General features: G+C 35.1%; 3 protein-coding genes across 3 annotated transcripts in view; 1 reads left to right on the top strand and 2 right to left on the bottom strand.

Moving 5' to 3' along the window:
- Positions 1–8,544, bottom strand: part of LOC123867951 (probable LIM domain-containing serine/threonine-protein kinase DDB_G0286997) — a 70,600-nt gene extending 62,056 nt beyond the window's left edge. Inside the window, exon 1 of the mRNA XM_045910279.1 lies at positions 8,315–8,544. Coding sequence (XP_045766235.1) covers positions 8,315–8,410 — 96 coding nt within the window. The 5' untranslated portion in view covers positions 8,411–8,544. The remainder of the gene's footprint in view (positions 1–8,314) is intronic.
- Positions 8,545–10,599: 2,055 nt separating this feature from the next.
- Positions 10,600–12,380, top strand: LOC123867989 (probable prefoldin subunit 4). Its single transcript, XM_045910327.1, has 3 exons — positions 10,600–10,748; positions 10,831–11,052; positions 12,081–12,380. The coding sequence occupies exons 1-3, from the start codon at positions 10,716–10,718 to the stop codon at positions 12,231–12,233; spliced, it is 408 nt and encodes a 135-aa protein (XP_045766283.1). The 5' UTR covers positions 10,600–10,715; the 3' UTR covers positions 12,234–12,380.
- Positions 12,381–13,590: 1,210 nt separating this feature from the next.
- On the bottom strand, positions 13,591–25,875 carry LOC123867947 (sodium/hydrogen exchanger 8). Its single transcript, XM_045910276.1, has 7 exons — positions 24,484–25,875; positions 23,754–23,910; positions 22,316–22,470; positions 20,290–20,441; positions 18,625–18,753; positions 17,697–17,789; positions 13,591–17,042 (listed from the first exon to the last, which is right to left on the bottom strand). The coding sequence occupies exons 1-7, from the start codon at positions 25,664–25,666 to the stop codon at positions 16,890–16,892; spliced, it is 2,022 nt and encodes a 673-aa protein (XP_045766232.1). The 5' UTR covers positions 25,667–25,875; the 3' UTR covers positions 13,591–16,889.
- Positions 25,876–26,179: the final 304 nt, after the last annotated feature.

The following is a 26,179-nucleotide window of genomic DNA, read 5'->3' as shown; positions in this document are numbered from 1 at the left end:
CCGCGTAACTTTAAAACCGAATATTTTAACAGATATTAGTTTATATTGTAGAATATATCTGCAAAATTTCATTAACTTTGGTTGCTTAATATTCAAATGAAATTGGAACTACGTTTGTATGAAGCGAGTGACGGAGAGACCCCTCTTAAAAACCTATTGCTACACTATGTCATAACTGAAGTGAAAACTTGTGGCGCGTTGGGCGATTTTAGGATGGGTAAAAACTTCGAGGTCGGATCACCGACATGTTTGCCGACAGATGTAAAAACTAATTTATTATCTAATGGTTTTAATTGACTAGTTAGGAAATATAAATTTTTGATACTTTTACAATTTATTTCATAGTTTTAAGTTTTCATTTTTGCTCGCACTGACTGCCAATTTGTGTATATAAGGTCAAGTGGGGTAAGAGAAACATACTTTACTGGTTTGTGAACATTTTGGCCTTCAGCTATCAAAATTATACATTTATTTCGATATTAATTGAAACAAATCTTCGCTTTTGAAATATACTAACATTTTTTTTGATACAGAACTAGATTGTTCGTATAATTACGGCACAATTTAGCAACAAAGCTAGGTCATAAAAATGTTCCTCTTACCCGAGATTTGGGGTAAGAGGAACACTCGATACTTTTAAGTAATAACTCGTGTTTTTAAGTGTTTATATAGCATGAATTAAATTTTTTTTTGAATTAAGGGAATGAAAACCTTACCTCGTTTAAAATAAGGTCTTATTTAGGCTGACAGCATACAAAAACGAAATTTGGGGTAACAGGAACATATAGGTAAGGTCAGAGGTGCTAAACTTTTTCTGGTATTAAATGAACGTATTAAAAACTAGCTTTCCGCCCGCGACTTCGTCCGCGTTTTGGTTATATCGCGCTTGGCACAATTTTTCAAAACATGAACCCCCTTTAGTGTCCCGTGATCGGTTAAAATGAAGCCTATGCCCCTAGCCCTGGGTGTCAAGCTACCTACCTTCCAAATTTCTTAAGATTGGTTCAGTGGTTTAGGCGTGGAAACGCAACAGACAGAAAGACAGACATACAGACAGACAGACAGACAGACAGACAAACAGACAGAAAGACAGACTTTCGCATTTATAATATTGGTCGGAATAGTTGGGATAGAAATGTATTCTAAAAACAGATATGGTTTTAGTAAATTTCTTTACTTAATTACAGTTTAAAAAATTAACTCGTAAGAAACAAAACAAACTTCTAACAATTTTGAACTTTTCTCACTTTGGCCTATACGCGTAATTGTAAACAACAATGTATCACAACAAAAATACTGTCACAAACAATAACATTCGTAGTGAAATATAAACTATAACATAATGTTTTGAAATATAACTATAACATAATGTTTTGAGGCTGCATAACCTGACAAAGCGCCACTTTTAACGGCCCTAACTGCTTCTAATAGTTTTTCTTTCGGGTAAGAACTTCTATCGGTCTTTTTTTCGTAAGCTCGAGGCATTTTGCTTTTTCTGTAACAAATAAACAGTTAAACAAATCATGGCTATTTACGGAACGTGTTATACCGGCTGACTTTTTAAGTCCTGGCCAAAATTTGTAGGAAAATAAACCTTAACCTTTTGTATGGGACCAACTTTCGTACTCGAAAAAAAAAATCTACTAAGTATTTCATACATTTTGGTCATAGCTGATCGATACTTTTGTATGGAACAGCTGACTTTTTATTTAGAAAAAGTTGTTCATATTCATTGGTAGGTTTATCCTACAAATCTTGGCCAGTACTTAAAAGTCAGCCGGTATTTTAGTGGATTTTAAAAATGTTTGTTACCCCCTGAAACCGGGAAAGAGGAACATATGTTTCTCTTAACCTAGTACAGCCGTTCCTCTTTCCCAGCTTGCCATTTTGAAGGTTATGTTTTTATTGACATCGAAAAAGCACTAAAAACACACACTACAAACAAAACAATACATAGAAAATAAAGATTAAACGTAATAATTACACTTACCATAGCAATCAACCGCAAAACTGATGTTTCAAATATTTTAATAACACAAACAAGGAACGCCGCTAGGTCTTGGTTTTTTTAGTTTGACAACTGATTTTTTTTTCTCTCTTTTACTCGCTTATCTGCCGTGTTGTAGGGCCATCTATCCAAGAATATATGAACTACGCCTAATACTGTTATATCAACGTAGTGACCATAGAGCTAGCCGTTGTAGTTTTCTTTTTACTAGTTACAGTTTCTCTTCCCCCCGCGTCCCTCTTACCCCACCTGACCTTAATATTATTTTATCATTTTCTTTTATAATAAGGCACATAACATCTATTAACCGCTGTAGAAACTAAATATATACTGAAAAACTTCACTACTGTTGAAAATACCTTTACAGTGGTTGTATACGTCGTTATTTCGTCGTCCGTTTAAACCTATTTAAAAAGTACGGTACTTAACAAAACAAAGCTGATTTTCATTTAACCGGAGTAAATAACAAAAGCGCTAACGGTATGAATGCTGCAAAAAAGAAAATTTATGTCAAGTCCTTTGAAACGGTTAAGCCACTGGCTGCTATTATGTAGACAATTAAAAATTAAAAGGACTACCTACCTATTGGTGTTTGTATTGAATCTATAAATGATCGTTCTGCAACTTATATCATAAAAGAAAAAGGTGACTGACTGACTGAACTATCAACGCACAGCTCAAACTACTTAATGGACGGATCGGGCTGCATGCAGATCTATTATACGTAATATGAGACAGACATCCGCTAGACATCCGCTAACAAAGGATTTTTGAAAATATAAATTCATAACCTCTTAGGAGATAAATTAGGGGTTTGAAATTCCTGTACCCGACCCGGACTTAGTCGCGAGCATAAGCTATTCGTAGTTGGTAGTATAAAGAAAAACCAAAGTTTGAATCAGCCATATTGATGAACATATATTCAAAAGTAGAGAATATTGAATGACTAAAATCACTATTGTGTTTGGCACTCCAACTATTTTATCATTTTCTTACTCATCCAAATACTATATGTGTACGTATAACGGTATAAACATATTCTTACTTCATCTGTCTTAGTTTATCTATAAAAGACAAGAGAAAGTTGAAAGAAACCCAGCGTAATATATTAAATTTATATCATATTATTGGCAAATGCCAATAGTTTAAAGCATACCCAACCTAGTATAAATTAATGAGATATTCTAATATCTATACTCTATACTAATAAATAAAATTGGAGTGTCTGTCTGTAATTTCGAAATAACTACCTCATATTAAGCTCATATGGTTATTTGAACGATACCAACACTGAATCACACGTTTTTAAAATTTTTGTCTGTCTGTCTGTCTGTCTGTCTGTCTGTCTGTCTGTCTGTCTGTCTGTCTGTCTGTCTGTCTGTCTGTCTGTCTGTCTGTCTGTCTGTCTGTCTGTCTGTCTGTCTGTCTGTCTGTTTGAAAAGGCTAATCTTTGGAACGGCTGAACCGATTTTGACGGGATTTTCACAGACAAGTAGAGGATTGACCAGGGTGTAACATAGGCTACTTTTTTAACCGACTTTCAAAAAGGGAGTTGTGTTTTTCTACCTATGTACACCGAAATCTCGGAGATTTCTGAACCGATTTGCGTCATTTCTTTTTTAATCGATAGAGGAACTTTGTGACATTGTTTCATAAAAAATTTGGAGTCCAAATCCTCAATCCTGATGCTGCAGGGGATCTGACCAATCCACGCGGGCGAAGCTGCGGGCATCAGCTAGTAATTAATAAAATTATTTATCAGTATGGTAGCGTCATTTTCTCAGAAACATAGACAGACACATAGACAGACTTTACAGATTAGATTAGAACTTGCTATTTCATAAATGCAACGGGCTATTCAGATGAATATCAAACATTCAAAAGAATGTCCAACCAACAGAGATGATTACAATCAAAATATCGACAAAACATTTCTATGTTTGGAAATGTGTAGGTATGTTATGGAAATATGTAAACATTATTTTAAGATTGTAGAGTTATATACAATACTTACTATTAGTAAAAACGTTATTATTTACATACGATTATTGACACAGATGGTTCATGTACGAGTGAAAGAAATATGTTTTGCTGTTTATTATTATCCTCATCAAAAAGACATCAACGAGCTCCTTCTTTATCTTAATGACTAGCGACCCGCTCCGGCTTCGCACGGGTGCAATATATGTAGATTATCGCAATTTTAAAACAAAATAATATTAAACTATACCTACATATAAACAATTATCTTCAATCACTCTATCTATTGGTGAAAATTGCATTAAAATCCATTGCGTAGTTTAAAAGATCTAAGCGTACTTACAGACTGTGAGAAACGACTTTATTTTATACTATGTACTTAGAGATGATATAAAGTTATTTTGAAAAATCCAGATACACTTAAACAATATTATGAAATATTGTTTAAGTGTATGTGTTGTTTAAGTGTGTCAATATTATGAAGTATTGTTTAAGTGTATTATAAAGGCGAAAGTTTGTATGTGTGTGTGTGTGTGTATGTACGTTTGTTACTCCTTCACGCAAAAACTACTGTACGGATTTAGCTGAAATTTAGAATGGAGATAGATAATATCCTGGATTAGCACATAGGCTACTTTTTATCCCGGAAAATCAAAGAGTTCCCACGGGATTTCGAAAAACCTAAATCCACGCGGGCGAAGTCGCGGGCATCGGCTAGTATATCATAACACTGAGATTATAATATTTAGGTAAGGCAAATATAGTTAATAAATTATAATTAATATACATAGTTAAAAAATAAAGTTCACTTGTCGGGGGTGTTATAAATTTTTAATTTACACTTGTGAAGCATATTTACACTCACGTACATGCAATAATATTAAACTGGTGACTCAGATTTTGTAATGTAAATGTTTAAAAATACAATTTTTTCCACTACTACATTTTAACTTATGTTTTGTGCTTTATTTTCCACGCTCAGTAGCACATTTACAAAAACATTACTCAAAAAATTCAAAAACCTTTCTGAAGGTTTATTGCAATAAATCAGCCAAAACAGACAAATCTCTTTTTTTTTTTTCACTATAGGTAAGCGCTTGACACAATCACACCTGATGGAAAGTGATGATGTGGTCTAAGATGGGACGCGTTTACCTAGAAGGTGCCTATTCACTCTTGTTTTAAAGATACCCGGATTGCAATCTGTATTCAACGTGCAGCAAGCGATAGGTATGGTATAGATAGGAGTGAAACGTACGTTGCGTGTGTTTTAGAAGATTTGTGTGCGTGGTATTATCAATGCAATGGAAAGGATTTAGTTAGGTTTTACTTTAAGTTCAAGAATGTAAACAATGCTTTTAGAGCCACTAAAAGTACAAGGATGTGACGCAAATGCCATTGTGTCGCTACTCGCCAGTCGCTAACGATTTCCCTTAGCTCTACCTGTGACTCTACTCAACCTCGCGTCGTCGTTTTTAGGGTTCCGTACCTCAAAGGGAAAAACAGAACCCTTATAGGATCACTTTTTGTCTGTCTATCTGTCTGTCTGTCCGTCCGTCCGTCCGTCGTGTCTGTCAAGAAAACCTACAGGGTACTTCCCATTGACCTAGAATCATGATGCAAGTAGGTAGGTCTTATAGCACAAGTAAAGGATAAATCCGAAAACCGTGATTTTGTGGTTACGTCATTAAAAAAAAATTAAAATATGTTTAACTTTTCAAAGTAAGATAATATGACAGGCCTTACCTATATATTCTAAAAAAGATTTTCTTTTATTTTGTGCATGATAGTTTTTGATTTATCGTGCAAAATTTCGGAAAAATTACCCGAGTACGGAACTCTCAGTGCGCGAGTCTGACTCGCACTTGGCTGGTTTTTATTATTCTTAGGTTTGAGTCACATTGATAACGAATTTGTGCATTACTGTTGACTATACATTACTGTGTGTTTGTAAACTGTAAAAATTATGATTTCCACTTCGATTCGCTGTCAATGTGAATCGACCCTTAGTGTATGTTGCTGGGTTTTCCCCTTAATGTTTTAATATTATTCTTATAATTGAATTGTTTTTTACAAAATGATAAACAGCTCACTACATTATTACAAGCACGAACCAAAATAAATTATTCAAGTTGCTATATAATAAGCTCATCCTATTTAAAATACTTAACTCGAATGTTTTTCGCACAAGAAATGAAATCCATATCCAAATCAATACTTCCTTAGTTTGTTATTTAAAACAAACAATATAAATGCGAAAGTGTGTCTGTTTTTCGTGATTCCTCCTTTATGCCTCGACTACTCAACGTAATTTTTAAAAAACCTATGAAAATAATGCGGAAATTTTTTACCTGCCTACTATAAAATATTCCTATAGGATTCTTACAGGATTATAAAACCTAAATCCATGGACGAATTCTTGGCAAGAAATAGCGCGTAAAATCAAATATATTATAAGTATTATTTCAAAATGAGTCGTACTTACTAATCCATATTTTAATATTATAAATGCGATAGTGTGTCTGTCTGTCTGTCTGATAGCTTTCCACAGCCCATGACGGAATATACAACGGATATTTTTTAAATAACATTTGACTTCAGCCCTATTCGCGTGACAATCGTAATTATATAATAGTTATTATAATGATGAACAAGAACAATAGAACAATGAATCTCCCACATTTATAGGCACATATCTCATCAGTCTCATCGCCCAAGTTCTCAGAACGGCAAATATCTGAGAGCATCTTATCTCGTGTTCACTGCTCATTTCCATGTTATAGTATGTGTATTAGTAATCTACTTTAAATAGGTATAAAACATTTACGGCTTCACTTGGACCCATAGGAAAAACCAGCCAAGTGCGAGTCAGACTCGCGCATAGAGGGTTTTCGTACTCGGGTATTTTTTGTTTGTAATTTTATTTCGTAAGCCAGAAGTAACAAAGGCTATAAATACAATATTATGAACCGCAGACGAAGTCGTGGACAAAAGCAAGTTAGATGTTAAACAGCTTGCCATTATTATTCATCATTGATTGAATAACATTATAAAAAGTACCTACCGGTCAAGTTGGGACCTCGATCACGTCCTAGCGGTTCATTGCATGCCAACTTTATTTTCTATAAATTAGCGTCATAGCTTGCAAACAATAGGTACCTACCTAGTAGAACCATGAACCTTGTTACTTGTAACTATTACAAAATAGGTATGCATTAGATACAGTTATTCTTAAATAGCAAAACCAATAATATTATAAGTATCTCTCGTATTTCTGCTTCCAAAAGTAGGACAGGCAGTCTGCGCTTTAAAAAAATTCAAACGAGATAATATGTACCAACTTCTATTTATTTTCATCAACATTTTATTCTATTCTTACTAGCGGTCAATCATACAATATAATACATTTGTGTCTTTTTTAACCCCTGACCCAAAAAGAGGGATGTTATAAGTTTGACGTGTGTATCCGTGTATCTGTCTGTGGCATCGTAGCTCCTAAACTAATGAACCGATTTTAATTTAGTTTTTTTTGTTTCAAAGGTGGCTTGATCGAGAGTGTTCTTAGCTATAATCCAAGAAAATCGGTTCAGCCGTTTGAAAGTTATCAGCTCTTTTCTAGTTACTGTAACCTTCACTTGTCGGGGGTGTTATACATTTTTAATTTACACTTGTTAAATAATGTTCCTTTCAAATGGTGTAAGAATTTTTCAAATAGGTGCAGTTATTCCGAAGATTGTTGTCTACATAATAGCACAAATTCACAAAATTCTCACTCTTCCTGTATACTGCATACAAAAAATACTCAATTAAAATCTTGTCTGGTTTAAATAGGTACGCATCTAAAGTTAATGAGTAAAAGTCAATATGTACAACAAATCTCTGTACCTAACCATCTATAGGCGTCAACCAAGTTCGCAAATGGTTTGCTACGCGTCAGCGGCCTAACAACCGCTGCCGCCGAGAGAAAGGCGCTTTCCCATCGTTTACTAAATAATAACTAAGCTAACTGCTAACCAATGTGCAATATAAATATCTATGTATTTTATTATTTACCAAACACTTACCTATTTTTTTTTTAATAAGAACTGTTTCCTGTCGTAGAAATCGTTCTCTACGCAAAGTTCTAAAAACTTTGCCGGAAAATCTAAGACTTTCCACGAAGCTACGTGCGTCTTATATACTTTGTCGTAAGAAAATCTCGTTGAAATCATGATAATAGATTATGTTCCTTAGCTGATTAATAAACAAAGTGGAACAGAAATATCAATGAACTCACTGCGGGGACAAGAAAGATGTGACTTTAGTGATAAAAGGAGCGAGCCTTACCGGAGGCGGTTCTGAAGCGCTGTAAACTTCAGAGGGAGGGTACTCCGGCTTCATGGTGATGGTAGCCATCGAGTCTGGCTGGTGCTCCTTCTCCATCACGATATTACTCTTCACAATATAAGTTGTTGTCTGGTATACGCGCGCGACGTTTGACGATCAATACAAGAGTGCGCAAAGTGAACGGTGGGCCGGCGTAGGCGCACCGGCAGTGGTGGGGCCGTGTCGTGTGGCCAGCGCGAGATGGTGATTGTCTACATGGTATGACGGATGCTCATTTACCTTGATATACCTACCAAATAAACATATGAAGTAACATTATTAGGAATTAGGATAGTTCACAATTCCTTTAGCGACAAGGCATAGATACTTATCTAAATAAATACCTAGGCATAACCTCAAGTATGGCATCGAGCATGATTTAACGAGGCTTTACTATGTTACGTTCAACATAGTAGATAAATAGGTACCATGTAGCATTTACGAAATAGTATCTAAAAGCGTATAGTGGTATTATATTCTTTCTGTGCTAAAGGTGATGCAGTCATCACAACATTGAAATGAAACATCCAAAACGTCGTATTCTACTCGGTGCCTACTTGTAATAAAACAAGGCTGATTTGGAACAGCGTCTATTGTTCACAAAGCCTTCAATTTTTAGGTTGACTTGACTGTGCTAGGTAGGTTTAATAGGTACCTGTCTACTTATGCGAAACGTTATAGAGAGTGAGATCGGTAGGACCAGATCTTCGTTTTTTTTTTTTAAAGCTAAAAAGTTCTCTGAGATTTGTCCCCAACAAAACGATCAGCGACTATGAAGCTTGGATCATGGCGGCTTTAGGAGATAGCAGGTAACTGATAAAGGTGAAAAAAATCTTACGTCAATGTATAAAATCTATTTTTTTTTTAATATTTTCTTCGGAATAGAACCTATTAGAAATCACGTCATGCATTGCCAGACATTAGTGTCGTGGGAACCCTCCGCCAGAAACCCTTAAACTTTAGTAAGTTGTTAAAGTTTAAGGGTGTAGTTACAGGAATAAGCGCCCAGCTTGGATAAATTTCGGCCATCGAAATTAAGGGCTGTGAAGAATCACCCAAATAATGAGGGCCAGAGCCCGCATGCTCTTCACACTTAATCAAAGGCATGCCGCCTGACCCCGGTACGGATTGCTGAGACTAGTGCCTAGGTAAATCAACAAAGAACAAAAACCTATCACTGCATACTATTCTCATGATTAAAGCAGTTTGTAATTAGTAATAGACGCCAAATCGCCCGCATTACTTGCAATTCTTTCAATGCCTTACTCTACAGCATACGGTCGCTACAGTTTATTTCACGGATTTCACGTAAATACAAAATCAATAAGTATCTACCTACCTAAGTCATTTAACAAAAAATCAAATCCGCCTGTGGTTTGCATTACAATGTCTCTCGGAGTTTATAGGTAGGTACCTAAATGAACAAGCAACATAATAGAGATCCTCGTCTACCTACATAACTTTCAGGACCACGATCTTCAGAATTAAAGGAACGCCTGGAGAGAAAGAGATAAAAAACCGGCCAAGTGCGAGTCAGACTCGCGCACTGAGGCTTCCGTACTCGGGTATTTTTTCCAACATTTTGCACGATAAATAAAAAACTATTATACATAAAAATAAATAAAAATCTGTTTTAGGTAGCAGTAATAGTAGTAGGTATTTCCCCATAATAAACTAAATAATTTTTCTTTAAAAGTATAGAAAATAATCATCTATACAAATATTGTTCTATCCACAAAGTTATCTAACTACCCCCAACCAAAGAAATTAAGTACCTACCTACTAATTACAAGAATAATTGTTATATTATTATGGACTAGAGGATGCCCGCGACTTCGTCCGCGTGGATTTAGTTTTTCGAAGATCCCGTGGGAACTGTTTGATATTCCGGGATAAAAAGTAGCCTATGTCCTTCCTTAGAATGTATCCTAAGTCTGTACAAAATTTCATTAAAATCGGTTCAGCGGTTGAGCCGTGAAAGCGTAGCAGACAGACAGACAGACAGACAACTTTCGCATTTATAATATTAGTATGGATATGGATAGTGTAAGTAACTTAAACAACAGTTAAGTTACCCCACAATTTACAGTTTGGAACAATTACTCTGATTTTGAAATATCAACGGCTGTTATTTTTCGGTTTTAAAACATGTCCTATCGAGAGTTTAATCATGGAGAATAACCTGTAACTTAGATCTCAGAGAACCCAGAGCCGTAAAAACTAAAATCCAGTTGGAAATATGTCAATGTCAAATTGACAAGTGACAACTTTTAAGGTTATATATATTTTACGATAAAGCTAAATTAAATCATCTGAATCTCTAGATAAAATATATTTTTACGGACTTTAAACATTATTTACAATGGCTAACTCAGGAAAAGGCACTTTCCGACCGGTTGTATATTTAAACAATATTGTTTTTGAAGTGTTTCCTAAAGTAATTACGACTTACGCTATTCGTTTATTTACGCCTACAGGATTCCGACGTTCATATTTCTTTCGAAGACCAACAAAAAATTAACAAGTTTGCCCGGCTCAACGCCAAAGTGGACGACTTGAAGGATGAATTAAAGGTAAAACAAAACGATATGAAAAACCTCGAGGAAGCCGTTGAAGAGTTGAGTCTTGCTGATGATTCTGAGAAAATCCCATACCTGGTTGGAGAAGTGTTTCTATGTCAAAACTTAGAAGACACTTTAGTGAGTATCCACCTTTATTAAGAATTAAGATTATTCGTCTCATCATTTTGTGTTTAGGTTATCCTGTAGCTACTCTTTATTGATTACTAGCTGATCCCGGCGACTTCGTCCGCTTGGATTTCCCCTGCTTTGAAAATCCCGAGGGAATTTCTGAAAATCTTCTGGGATAAAAAGTAGCCTATGTAACTCTCCAGGTCACTTACCCATGCAAAAAATCATGTCTGTCCATTGCGAGGTGATTGAAGGACAAACCATCAAGCAAACACACTTTCGCATTTATAATATTATGGGTAGCAACTAGATACCCACCCACCCTAGTTTATGCTTCTTAGCAACTTCAGAAAATTCTTTCTTAAAAAAATCTCAAGTTATTGACTAAAATGGTTTGAAATGTATGTCTATAAATCAAACTATAAAACAAGTCAATAAATCCAAAATATTTTACAAAATGTATATACATATGTATATTGTACATATATGACTAATTAATTAATTTTTATGGTTCCACACCTCAAAAGGATTACTTTGATGTCCGTCTGTCTGTCCTGTGGCCCATCCATCGTGTCTGTCAAGAAAACCTACAGGGTACTTCTCATTAACCTAGAATCATGAAATTTGGTAGGGAGGTAGGTCTAATAGCTCAAGTAAAGGAAAACCTCCAAAAACTGTGAATTTGTGGTTATATCACAAAAAAAATGAAAATGTGTTCAAGAAAAAAAATATTTACTAAATCCACTTACAGTGTTTTACAAAAGTGTTAGGTAATATTGTATGATGGCACAGAACCCTTCATGTGCAAGTCCGACTCGCACTTGACCGGTTTTTTAATGTACTAGTTACATTAAAAAAACCGGTATAATATAATAATATTGTAATAATATTGACCGCAACTTTGTCTGCATGATGCAAGGTAGCTCTATAGTCTGTACTCATGAAAATTAGTTTAATGGAGGGACAGACACTTTCGTATTAATAATATTAGACTAATGTGAAACATTACAGTTACACAAATTCATTTTTTCTTTCAGAAATCATTAGAAGAAAGCAAAACAAAAAAACAAGATGAAATAAGTGATTTAGAAGCCAAATGTGAAGAATTGAAGGCACAAATGAGTGAACTCAAAGCCCATTTGTATGGCAAATTTGGCAGCCACATTAATTTGGAGAATGAAGAGGATTAATAATTTTTGAGTAACATTCTAATTTGAATAAGCATTTGAATTGAATAACTATCTAACTCAGGTTATGCTACAAGTATTTATTTACAGCAGACATGTAATAATAATGAATAATACCTATTAGTTTCATGACATTGTTTTTTGTAGTAAGTTTTACATACTTCATATTTGGAATTAATAGGTAGGTATTTGTGGAAAACAAAGATCTACTTATTAATATAATGTTACTGATTTAAATAAATAAAGAAAGTTAAGTTACTTATGAAAAACCAGTAAAAATTATATCTTATATTTGTAGTAATAAAAAAAAAACTAAAAACTTGCTTAATTGCTTATATTATTTAAAAATTTGCTGATCATAAAATGCCTAATGTATTAATTTTATCTTTAAAATTTAAATAAATAAATAAATTGTGAAATAGCAGTTGAATCCAGTGTTTCTGTTCCTTTAGGTAAATCAATAGTCTTTATCCAAGTTTGCACCTCGCTGGAATGCGGCGCCCCTCCCACTTACCCATTCACCTCCCCGCGGTCGTCTTGTCGCGTCAGTACGGTTCGCATACCGTACCTAAACGTAGTGTGACGTAATTGACGCGAGGTGCAAACTTAGCTTGACCGAGTAGTACAGTATGTAGTGCTGGTGTGAATGCTCCGTTACGATTTATGTGAATTTCGAGAGAATAGATTTGCCATGGAATCCCACTCAAAGGGGCAGCCATAGCTTCTAGATGTATTTTCGTCCTCAGTGCCTGAAGACCAGTCTTGGAACAGTGTGTGTTGCTAGTGATAATATACAGATCTGAGATATGGTCTCTATGGGCCTCATAAGAAAGGTCAGTCAATCAGCGGGCGATGGACAAAGCTATGATCGGAGTTTCTCTACATTAATCATGATTTTATTAATCAGACATAAGAACCACAATGACCAACATAGTCGTCGTAACGAAGAACCGTTAGGCGTTAGGGTCCAAGTTACTGGTATGGCCATATGGCCATATGGCCATACCTATGACCAGCAGTGGACATATATCGCTTGACGCCATGTCGACCTGTCATGCGGCGACAGGTCGACACGGCAGTTTACTAGTGAGGTGACATCACATACCGGGTAACGAATATCGATAATTTTAACAAACAGAGAGACAATTTTAGAGATGACCATCCATCTTAAACCCGCACGGTTTACGTTTTATACAAAAACCATGGGGATCTTCAATCTGACATCATCGTGCGTCCGTTTCCAGAATGCAAGCTGTCTCAGTGCCTGATTTCGAAACGTTTGTGACTAAGCCGTGAAAAGTGAAAGAACAGACAAACACTTTTATTAATACAGTTTTCCAATTGCAATAAAAGACTGGTGTAATTGCTCAAGAAGTATATTCTAAAATAATTACATCAACATTAATTTATTAGCCCAAGATATTAAGGTATTTTAGTGGAACCACAAAATAAATAACGAAGATAGTTTTTGATTTTTGGCAAGTGTTTTTAGGATCTTAGCAGTTTCTTCAAACTCCCCACCCCAAGGATTACGGCTTCAAATGTCTTCGATCGTGATTTTTTACAATTTTTGTGTTTTTCGTATTTCGACAAAAATTTTAAAGGTGTCAACCATGTGCCAACGAACTTGAGCTGCGCTGCACGATGCGGCGCGCAGCAAATATAATTTAAATAAATGAGTTTGTATATAGAAAAGCGCATTTGAGCGACACTACGCGGCAAATATAGTTTAGATATGAGTTTGTACAGAGCAAAGCACTGCCGCGTCGCGCAGCGCAGCGCTAATGCGTTTAAACCTTCAGAGGTCGAAAAACTCGTCAAAAGCAATAAGATCCTAAGGAACACTTGTGCCCATAAATCAAAATTACATTATTTGTTTTGAGCTTAACTTCTATAAACATCCCATACTTTTGATTTCAAGTTTACTTAAGTAAGTACATAATATACACAGTAAAATCACAAATATTCTTATCACCTAGCTACTATGCGTCCATGTACTAAAGACTAAATTATTATTAAAGGAAAAACGACGTGCAATAAAGTGAAATGTCAATACATAAATAAAACGTTTTGTCACCATTTTTTTCAAATTTAAATAGTTTAAGTTTTAAACATATAACTAAGTCCTGATTACACCCAATTTATAACATACATATGTTACAGTACATAACAGTAAACAGAGCCAATCATCACCCATATGAATTAATTACTTTATGTACTAAGTGCTTATTAATGGAATGGTTTTATCTATTGTATCTATAAACAACTAATGATATAAAAAGGTTTTTTGTACCAAAAATTAATACAAGATAAAGTGCATGTTGTTGATTTCGTACCATAATGAAATTACCTCTACATAAATGAATCATTGTAACATAAACAAAGAGTTTTTCTAAATAAATACTTTCTATACACATAGTTTAAGTAGTTTAAAATGTAAAATGTACATTTTGTGTCCAACCATAGGAAATTAAGAAAAAATAAGTGAAGAAAATTCTTAAGGAACTTAGTAACGTTAATACTACGTAGTAATAATTTATACCTATTAATACTTTAATAAAATAAAGTAGAAATCACAGTCGCTTCGCGATCGCATAAGGGAATATCTACTAACAATACGGCCGAGCGTGATTCGATTAACAAAACAAGTTGCCTCCGTAAAAAGTTAAATTAAAACCTATTTACAACATTTTACATAGGCAATAATACTTTAAATATTTACATATTTTTAATATGACACAACCAACATAATATACAAACAATGGTAGTTTAAATAACATTAGATATAGTCCATACATTACATCACATACAGTAAAAGATATTATAACATGATAAATTCATTATAATTCGCAATAAAATCAAAAATCTGAACGCCAATAGAGAAGTTTCCATTCTTTTAAGGAATTAATTATAAAAATTGAAAATTTAAGTAAAATATAACATCAATATGAAAGAGTCATTAAAATATCTCAAGAAAAGAAAAAGTTATAGTACTTCAAAGTTGTGCTATGGTAAAAATAATTAATAAACGTATTTTATGGTAATAAATTAATTTATGAAATTTAAGGTAATAAATAAATGTATAAACACCTATAACACACCAGTAAATAATACGGTTCGTAAAATAACAAGAATAAGAGCTGAGAGCTCACGTGTGACTAAGAAATATTTGAGTGAGATGTGGTGTGAACTGTGAAGACCTCGACTAGGTAAAATGACGTCACACCCCTGCGATCGTTGTGCGTTTTAATACTTAAACTTAAATAATAATTAATTTCTCAATCATTTGTTGATGAATTTAAAAAAAACCTGTTTTAATCGTGATCTAAATATCATGAAACTTCTCCATTAGTGATTGATATTATCATATCATTTTGATGCTTCAGGCCCTACCGCGGTATAGGGCGGTAGTTTGACAGCTACAGTGTGCTGTGTGACTATCACAATCACCTCTGATTGGCTGACACTCTGTTGCTATTTGCTAAAATTCACTGTTGCACCAAAAAGACCAATAAATTCAGCCAATCACAACAATTGGGATTGCAATAATGATGCACATTTTTCGGAATCGACTTGCAGTTGGATCTGTTACAATTCTGATATGAAAGCTTTTTCAAGTTCTTGCAATACTATGGACATAATTCTATGGACGGTTTATAACCTTTAGTCTTTATAAGTGCATACCAAAGGTATATATTAAAATGTATAGCCTCATTAATACAAAAGCGTAATACAATAATATGTGCGTAAATATCGATTTTAATACATTAAATTAAGTTGTAAATACTATCACATTTTATGACTGATAATAATTATTATTATTATTCTTACAAACATACCTATATACGTAATAATTTTTACAAGTACAGGTTAGATTCAACATTAGTAATAATTTGTTTTAACACTCTTCATTTAGTACCATAATTATAATGGTTCGGCTTTGTCCAAACTTATTGAATAATCTGTGTTGTACTAATAACCAAGTATTCTGTATTGAAACCTAAATGGATTATCATAATGATTAATAATTGCATATTTACATCATTCACCTATACTTGTACATATTGTGTTTTTTTTTACAAACATACATTTAGCTAAATATTATACTAGCAAGTACAGTTCTTGCAATTCACGAGCGCGCGTGAATTTTGTTTTTGGTTACAACTTACAGTGATATACATGCACATTGCATAAGTGTGCGTACGTCGGACCAATCAGTCGTGAGCAAACGCTCGCAAACGCACACATTCAGTTATACCGATACGACTTGAACACCAGCACGTGAAAATAATTTTATTTCCGTACGACATCCATCGAGAAGATCCGTAGCAGAACAATAATAACCGACATTTAACTCAGTGGATTGAAGTGTGCTGAAGTGGCAATGACATACCATTACATGGCATGGTACATAGTTCGACATATCGGGGACCCAAGGTATTAGGAATGGCACGATCTCGCACTCGAAAACGCAGCATTGGTAGACCCCCCACAAGGTGGAAAAACAACAACAAAAGAGTCGCGCAGGATACCACAGGATTCAGTCGGCGCAAGACCGTGGCGTGTAGAAGTCCCTACAAGACACTTATGTCCAGCAGTGGACGTTCTCGGCTGACGATGATGCTGCAGTTCAGTCTGACCTCTCCGAGTATAGGGGTTTTACACGCCGCGCTGTAGGCTGGTGCGCGAGTCGGCCAGCGAGGAGGGCGGCAAGGCCTCGTCCTCGTCTGTGTCGTGGTCGTTAGAGATACGGATGGCCTGGTACCACTGGTTGGTGAGATCCGTCATCTGGCTCTTGCAGTCCTTCAATTCCTGAAACATCAAACTTAATTTTACCTACAATTTTTTTTTATAAATATACTAGCTGGCTCTGCTCGTCGAAAGTAATGCCTATACTGACCACGCTAGGCAATGATGATGTGACATCATCCGCATGGATCTAGGTTTTGTAAAATTCTGTGGTAACTACAATTTTTGTAGTACAACTTTGTCTAACTACCCAAAAGTCGAAAAACTACCTAGGTTGACCCATGAAAACGCGGCTTCAGGGCGCCCCATATTAAGCTCGGACTTTGGTCTAGCTAGGATGAAGTTTAACACGTGTTGGTTTGTTGGACCTAACTACATCCGTAGGCTCCCTGTACTGAGACTGACCTGTCATCTGCATACAATGCCAGCTTGCAGAGCATGGTATGACACCTACTAGCATAAATTACAAATCCATACTTACTACTTATTTACTTTTACTTATATTACTTATCCATACTAATATTATAAATGTGTGTCCGTCTATCTATCTGCTAGCTTTTCACGGCTCATCCGTTTAACCAATTTTGACGAATAATACAGAGATAGATTGTATCCAGGGGAAGAACTTAGGCTAATTTTTTTCCCGGAAAATCAAAGACTTTCCACGGGATTTTTAGAAAAACCTATATCCACGCAAACGAATGAACGAATAATTACCTGATGTGTAAATCGTCTTGTAAAGAACGGTGTCAAATATTTCATATCGAACCTTACGAAGCCTTTGAGTCTCGTTGCGTGCGAGTAGTTAACCTAAAAAACATAAATTCCATATTAGTATGTCAACATTCAAAGCCTAATAGTCGGGGGATCCGGGATTCAGCCCTCGGCACGCCCTTCTAACTTTTCGAAATTACGTGTGATTACGTAAATATCACATGCTTTAACAGTGGAAGAAAACATCGTGAGGAAATGTGCATACCTGAGAAATTTCCAGAAAAGTCTGAAAACTAAGACTTGAGCTATGATTCTGAGAGACCTGTCAATTTATTTTATAGATTGTGTAACAAAGTTAGCTCCATTATAAATTGAAACTTGCCAGAGTTCCGATTTTCTGATAGTGATAAACGATTGAACCACGACTTGATCGAGTCGAGTCAGTTGTCGGACGATGCTTGATGGCATCCGCATCACTAACTCAAGTCAGAAGATTGTTTCGATTTTTCAAAGATCGAGATATTGAAAAAATCGAAACAATCGATGAAAACATCGCGCATCGCTACCGAGCACTATTAACATTAGCATGTCGGGGACGCAAACTTGATGTTTTAATATCCAAAAATCACCTATAGCACCCTCAAAGAAGTCTTCATTTTCTGTTTGAATGGGTGACTATTTTTATCAATGAAAGTAGAAGGAATCATAATTTTATTTTGAACAAATATTTCCTAGCTTTTATGATTGCTTTTCATGTTTTTTCCTCTATGTGTACTGATGTTTATGGTGTTGGTGCATTAAAAATGTACCTGTTCATATTTTATTCATTCATTTTGCAAAATTAAATGAACAAGCTTTCGTAATACACTTTCTTTCGTTTGTTTTGCTAAAAGTCAGTATACTCATAGTAATAGAACAATGTTTCATTTACCTCAAGTTCCTCTTCAGTTATTTCCGACAAATGCTCGGAGTCGATGGCTTGACCCCACTCCTTTGTTTTGGACAAGCTCACTTCCTTCTGTTTACGCAATGACCTTGATCGCTTTACCTTCTTGTTAGCCTGTAAAACATTTGAGTACTTTCACATAGCTGCTATGTGCAACAGATTTATTATTGAGACTACTCAACTGTTAGGCCTCATTCGGACGAGAGCTTTTTTAACGTCCGTTAAAAAAGCGTTCAAAATAGAACAAATGTACAAAGTATCTGTTTACACGTCAACGCTTTTTTAACGCGCAGTTTGTATTGTCAGCGCAACGCGGGGTTTTAACACAACGCTTTTTTAACGCTCGTGCGAATTAGGGCTTTCTGTACTAACTGCACTGCACGGTAGTAAAATAAACTTAAGTATATCTAAATCCATACCCATACTAATAATATGATGCGAAAGTGTGTCTGTCTGTCTATTTGTCGTTTATCAGCTACTTTTTTATTGTCCATCCATTTAACCGATTTTGACTAAAGGTATAGAGATAGCTCGCATCCCCGAGATTTTATCCCATAGGCTACTTTAAAAAATATTTTAACAATAATATCAAATAATTTTAGATTACAAAAGAAACCTAAATTCCACGTGTATTAAGTCGAGGGCATCAGCTATTTAGGAGTTAGGATAGAGCTAGCTTGCATCCCGGACACGGATATAGGCTACTTTTTATCCCACGGGATTTTAAAAAAAACCACACTGACGAAGTTGCGGGCATCATCTAATGCAAAATATACTTAAATAATTTGTATCATGCTATAATTAATTGTTACACAGTTAAAATAATATACAACACAAAGCATGATATAGCCCAAAATTTATAAATATTTAAAAAAAGTAATGTAGTAGGCAAGTAATTCGTCCACCAATCACCAGTACTAAGATTTGGGTTACGTTTTGCGAAACAAATTGAAGGTTAAATGGCTTCATCGACGCTTATCAACGTTTTCTTAAATTGTAATAACTGAAAGAGATCGGCGCGTACTGAGTACAGCGAAATGAATTGAATTTATCTATTTCATGTAAGACAACTTGTGCCGCTTATGATAGTACTAGATGATGCCCGCAGCTTCGCCCGCGTGAATTGGTCAGATCCCCTGCAGCATCAGGATTGAGGAGTTGGAATCCAAATTTTTTATGGAACAATGTCGCAAAGTTCCTCTATCGATTAAAAAAAAATACGCAAATACATAGATAGGTAGAAAAACACAACTCCTCTATTTTTTAAAGTCGGTTGAAAAAGTAGCCTATGTTACGTCCTTTGGTTAATCTTCTACTTGTCTGTGAAAGTCCCATCAAAATGGGTTCCGCCGTTCCGAAGATTAGCCCGTACAAACAGATAGACATTTCAATTTTATTAAATAGAGTAAGTACAGATTATAATCAAGATTCTACCACCGGTTCGGTAAGTAGGTTCTATTGAGAAAAGCCAGCAAGATGCTCAGCAGGTAGCTATTTTATAAAAAACAAAATGTCACAATATGAAGATATACATAAGGAATGTAACTATTGTGACCTTGTTACACTGCCTTGTGGGCTGCTGAATGCAAAGCTGACCGTTTCTATGCAATGGTGTCACTACAGAATCATTTTGTTTAAAATATCACTCACCCTCAAAAACTTCAACAAAGGCATGGTGGAACCTCCAAAAAATAGAGTAGTAAACAGAACAATGATAAGTGTAGTTGTTATGATCACGTGACGTGTCTCCGTCGAAAAGTCTAGATGCAGAGATAATGCGTAAGAAATCGCACCCCGTAATCCTGAAAATGAATACATGTGATTGATAGAAGTGCCGGGACTTCGTCTGTGTTGGCGTTTGCTGGCGCGTACTTTTTTTGTTTTTTGGAGTATTTTTTTTTTATTAAAAGTGGGCGGTTTTTGTGTTTTACTGGTGTTTTGGTGGTGGAACTGACTGGGAAGGGCTCTAAAAGGGCGCCGCGCGTGTGTCGGCGAGCGCCGGCACAGACGAATCGAATACTTATATGTATAGTTTCCTTAACTTGAAAATAACTACAAACTTGACATTGGCTAATAAACTAATTGGAAATAAATGTGATTTGATTTCGACGACCTTCCTGGCGCGGTGGTCAGCGCTATGGTCTTATAAATGGGAGGTGCTGGGTTCGATTCAAGGCAGGGGCAATTTGGGAATTTATAGTTTCTAAATTGTCTCTGGCCTGGTCTGGTGGGATGTTACGGCCGTGGCTAGTGCCCACCCTACCGGCAAAGCCGCCGCCAAGCGATTTAGCGTTTCGGTACGATGCCTTGTAGAAACCGATTACCTAGTAGTATGTTTAGCCCGCCACTAACTTGGGTTGAAATCTATAGAGCGCACTTTGACGAGACAGATTTATGCCAGCCGTATAACGCTGTGTCGTTTTAACAGTGGCTTAAATCTCAGCAAAGTCAAAGTGATTCTACTCAGCCTTAGACCGCTTCATAACTTACCACCAGCGGAGTGATTCGCTAACTCAGTGTCTAACACTGAATGATAGACACCGAGCTCATCTGACATTGGTTGGTTCAACATTGCTGCTCCACTGAGAGAAATCAAAAGATTTTTTTCGTAGAAAACCTTCAATGGATTAAAAATAAATGACAAATGAGCTCGCTGGCTAATTCAGTGGTAGACAATAGACACCGAGTTAGGAAATCACGCCGCAGCAGGTGAGATCACGGTCAAGGGCTAACTTGTAGTGAAATAAAATAATAGATAAATTATGATACATAATAGATATTTAATCTATACATGTTTTTACGGTTTTATACGTATGTTATTAGATATGGTTACACTACAATTTTGTAGTACTTCCTAGAAATGCGATTTTATCGATAGCCCTGTGTGATAACGACACATAAATGTGTAATTACAAACAATTCATAAAAAATAACAACTTTGATTTTGGAGAATATAATGGAAGGTTATGCTAGAACTAGAAAGCCTAAAAATGACATACTATGACGTCATTATAAATTAAATATGGCAGATCGCAAACCACAGAATATTTATGATATGGGCGCCTTGCTTTTGAAGCAAAGTGCAGGCACGGCACTTTGCGGCCAATTTAAAGGCGCCCTAAATCATAATCCATCCATACTATTATATGCCAAAGTGTATCTGTCTATCGCTGACTTTTCACTGCCCATTTGTTTAACCGATTTTGACGAAATTTGGTACATATAGCACACGATAATGTGTGTTCTGGGGATGGCATGAGCTTTCTTAAAAAAACTAAATGTATGCAGACGAAGTCGCGAGCATCATCTAGTATAAAATAAAGTTGGATTAGTAGTATAAAATAAAGATATCAATTACAGAACACCCCCCTGTGCATGCAATAAACCGCTTGAGGTCAGTTTCTCGGTCACGCCGTCGAGTTGATCCCGGTTATCACTGACATCTGATAATAACGTTAAACCTAAGAGTTGATCGAATGAATACTCCTAGTCAAGTCCTGTTCAGCAGGATCTGGGAAGTCAACGCATTATTTTCGCAAGAAATAATAAATGGAAAGAGGCCACGACCCTAGGAATGCTATTAAGTTATCAACTAACTTTGGATTCCCTTTATATGACATGTTTTTTTAATGTAGATATTATATGCATCATATTATTAGCACACTGACATACTTACCACTGAACCACATAATAAACATCATCTTCTTAGTTATCTTATGCTCCCGGAACTTATTGCAAAGTAAAGCGAGAGGGAAAATATTAGCAGCTCTTCCAAGTAAACAAAGCACGATACTCCAAACCACCAACGCAGGTTCCACACGGTGTCGGAAACTGCAAATGAATTTGCATTTTGTCAAATCATAATTGATATTACTTAATTAAGTCCTGACGAACGCTTTTCATTGTATAGGTAGGCAATAAAAAGATAGGTGATAACTAATTTTGCGAATTTACATCTAAAGCTATGAGGAGTGCAAACTGTTGAAGAAGTTAAATAAAACAAGTACCAGTTGAACTAGCGTGAACAGAATTCCGTACGATGAATATATGTACGTTTATATGCACAATATTGAGAGATGTTCTTCTTCTTCTTTCTGGGCTGGTTTCCGCACTTAAAATTGAGAGATGTTTTTTCATTCTGACCTATGGAACCCTAATAAAAACTGGCAATGTGAGTCATACTCGCGCACTGAGGGTACCCTAACTTGGGATGTGATACATTATTATTTAGTTTATTATTATTTAGTTTAATTACTTGATTGCCTCAAAAACAAAATAGTCCCAGATAGCGCTACAAATTAACAATTATTATAGAACGGTTTTGCTTTTTTATTAATTTCTTGTTAATTCTAGCTCTAAAAGTAATCTGGAAACTAAACACACATTTAAAACTCATAGTAATTATTAACATCATAACATGATTAGGTAATTGTTTTTTAATTTATTTGTATGAAATAATTAAACTGTGATTCGAATCCAATAATGACTTTATCATAAATTCAATATGGAAGATCACTCAACCACAGAATTTTTATTATTAAGTACCAATCAGCAATATAAGCTGCAGAATTCAGGTGGCATAAGATCATGCTATATGGAAAGCCCTACAGCCTAAGAGTCCAGCATAGTGATGATGATGATGAATTAACAATCTATACTAATATTATAAAAGTGAAAGTATGTCTGTCTGTCTGCTGGCTTTTCACACTCCATTTATTTTAACCGATTTTAACAATAGTTGTACAGGGAAATTTTGTATTCCAGGGATGGACGGACATAGGCTACTTTTATTCTGAAAAATCAAAGAGTATAGGAACTTTTTTCTAAAAGAATTTCTAAAAAAGCTTAGTGTGGATGAAGTTGTGGGCATCATCTAGTCACTAAATAGTATAAAACAAAGTTGCTTTCCTGTCTGTCTGTCCCTATATATGCTTAGATCTTTAAAACTACGTAACAGATTTTGATGCAATTTTTTTAATAGATAGAGTGATTGAAGAGGAAGGTTTATATGTATAATACATGCATCCTAAATCCACGCGGGCGTAGCTGCGGGCATCAGCTAGTTATCAATAAAGCTTAAATAATTTAATTAAATAATATAAGGTATATTTCACCTGAAAATTGCTAATCCCAAATAAGCAAAGACACATGTCTCAGCTATAAACGCTAGTGTCCTCATTGTTTGCTGCATAGTAACTTGAGTTACAGTGGAGAGGTTGAAATGGGTGTAGTGAGACATTACAATCCCACAGAATAATATAGCCATTATACCTGCAATAATTAAAGAATGATAAATTATATGATCATTAATAATTAAAGTTAAGTATCACTATAAAATTTAGTTTGAAAGCAATATCAATAATTATGTAATTAGAAAAAATATACACAGAAAGTATTGTGTGTATCTGAAAGAATATAAAATAATTTAAGCTGGGAAGCTTTAGTGAGTCTTGATAATTTATTTCAATTAAGCAATCAGTTTCTTTGACAACTAGCCAAAACTGTATAAATTAAGTATTAGTTTAATACTTTCAGTTATCATTTACAAATAATATGTCTGAACATAATATGGAGAAATGAAATTCTTAATGGAAAAGTAACAAAAAAACACTATATATCCAGATAATAAAACAGTTTGAGAAATGGAAGATAATTTACTGAAATAGGTAAGTTATGGTTGTTGAAATTTCTAATTAATTATCAATTATTATTATTAAGTTTCATTCAAATAACAGATTTAATCTTTATTTTTTTGTATTTTGAAATTTTTGATAAAAAGTGATAAAGCTCTTTTTTTTTAAGAAAATCATCAAGTATATACTAATAAAAACATAATATGCTTACCAGATAAATGTATTCCATCAGCAAGTACATATGGTGCATAAGTAAACACCAACATCATACCAAATTCTAAAGATGGATTCTTACGGAGATCAACATGTTTTAAAAGTAGTGCACTTATTAGAGCAAAGAGAACTCCAATACCAGCAGATGCAAAGAACATTAACCAAAAACGGTTTATAGCTGATAGAATAGCTTCAGTTGTGGACATGTTAGGATCATTGGAATCCAGAACAGCAGTTGTCAAGACTATGGCAACAGCATCATTAAGGATGCTCTCTCCAAACACCAACATGTTTAACACTGGGTCAACATCCAGAGCATGAAATATAGCAACTGTAGCTACTGGATCCACAGCAGAGATCAGTGAACCAAAAGCAAAGGATTCCACAAAACTCAATTTATAAACAACCTGAGCAAGACCTAACAAATAAATTCCTGCACCAACTACAAATGCAGATATTGCTGTCCCAACAATTGCAAACAATAAAATTGATCCAATATTTTGAAAGAAATTTCCTTTATGGAGATTATACCCTGATTCGAAAATAATAGGAGGTAGGAGAACAAGAAAGAAAGCAGTAGGTGAAAACGCCTCCTCTTTTCTCCAATTAGCTATGTTCCTTATTGACATGAGATTAATTATCATACCTATTAAAGCACCGAGAAACACTATAACGACACTTTCAGGCAGATAAGAGAAGCCAGTTTGTAACATCAGATGTATCAAAAGTATACCGAGGGCCAATATACAAAGTACAAAGAATATAGCCATTGAGCTGTTATGCTCATCTTCAGCTGAACTCTTCTCAGGAAGCGGAGCCGCATCTGAGGGACCGACTTCGGAAGTATTGGAGGCGACTGACGATGAGGCATTCACTGGAACCACTGCCAGAATGGATGAATTTGAAGGACCAACTTCATATACAACATTAGCACTTTCCGTAGAGGAACTTAAAGTTAAGGATGACGTGTTTATGTTCGGGCCTGCTAAATTAGTTTCAGTCACACTTGCATTTTGAATAGTAGTTCGTTTTGACCTTGACGCTTTTGTATTCCAGAAAAAGGTATCGTCAGCTATACTTTTACTATTCGCAGACTTAAAGATATCATTTTCACCATAAATTCCAATTAGGAAACATATGATACATGCCCAAACACATAAAACACATTTTAAAATTCTCATTTTGATTTTCTTAGTTCCTTGTTTTCTTCAAATAATTAAGTTTGAAGGAACTCCTTATGCATTTAGTAGCTGTTCCGGAAAGAAGTTAACTCAAACACTATTTTAATTATTTGAATGCAAAATATCATTCTAAACTAAATTGATAAAAAATTCCCGAGCGATGATGTTTTGCTAATTTTGTACCACTTGTACAGTGTACACTGTACACAGACCAGTAATCCGATTTTGTAACATAACTTGTGGCATTGACAGATGTCAACACCGACCACAGAAAAAAAGACACCAATAGGTCCATGCCGACATATAAAGATATTTTTTTTTTTTTATAATTTATTTTACGGCCCTGGATACCAGTCCTTTAAGGCCATAAAGATATTTAGTATAATAGGTCCATGGATACCGACTAGAAAAAAGAAATATGGATGTCAACCATAGTTAATGGAACGTAGGACGTAGGTAGTGATTATATTCTCTTTGGTTAATGGTTATAAAGTTATAACTCTATTGATTTGA

The sequence above is a fragment of the Maniola jurtina genome, chromosome 9 (assembly GCF_905333055.1).
Source record: "Maniola jurtina chromosome 9, ilManJurt1.1, whole genome shotgun sequence".
Taxonomy (NCBI): domain Eukaryota; kingdom Metazoa; phylum Arthropoda; class Insecta; order Lepidoptera; family Nymphalidae; genus Maniola; species Maniola jurtina.
The sequence above is the reverse complement of the archived record's forward strand: the minus strand, read 5'-3'. Positions and strand labels throughout refer to the sequence as shown.

What these genes read in the sequence shown, in the direction of transcription:
- LOC123867989 (XM_045910327.1), top strand. Translation starts at nt 10,716, where the DNA reads ATGGCTAACTCAGGAAAAGGCACTTTCCGACCG. An exon ending in GAAAAGGCACTTTCCGACCG is followed by an intron (nt 10,749 to 10,830) that starts GTTGTATATTTA and finishes TTACGCCTACAG; the next exon opens with GATTCCGACGTTCATATTTC. An exon ending in AAAACTTAGAAGACACTTTA is followed by an intron (nt 11,053 to 12,080) that starts GTGAGTATCCAC and finishes TTTTTCTTTCAG; the next exon opens with AAATCATTAGAAGAAAGCAA.
- LOC123867947 (XM_045910276.1), bottom strand. Translation starts at nt 25,666, where the DNA reads ATGAGAATTTTAAAATGTGTTTTATGTGTTTGGGCATGTATCATATGT. An exon ending in TTGGGATTAGCAATTTTCAG is followed by an intron (nt 22,471 to 23,753) that starts GTGAAATATACC and finishes ATTCATTTGCAG; the next exon opens with TTTCCGACACCGTGTGGAAC. An exon ending in CTTTGTTGAAGTTTTTGAGG is followed by an intron (nt 18,754 to 20,289) that starts GTGAGTGATATT and finishes AATGTTTTACAG; the next exon opens with GCTAACAAGAAGGTAAAGCG.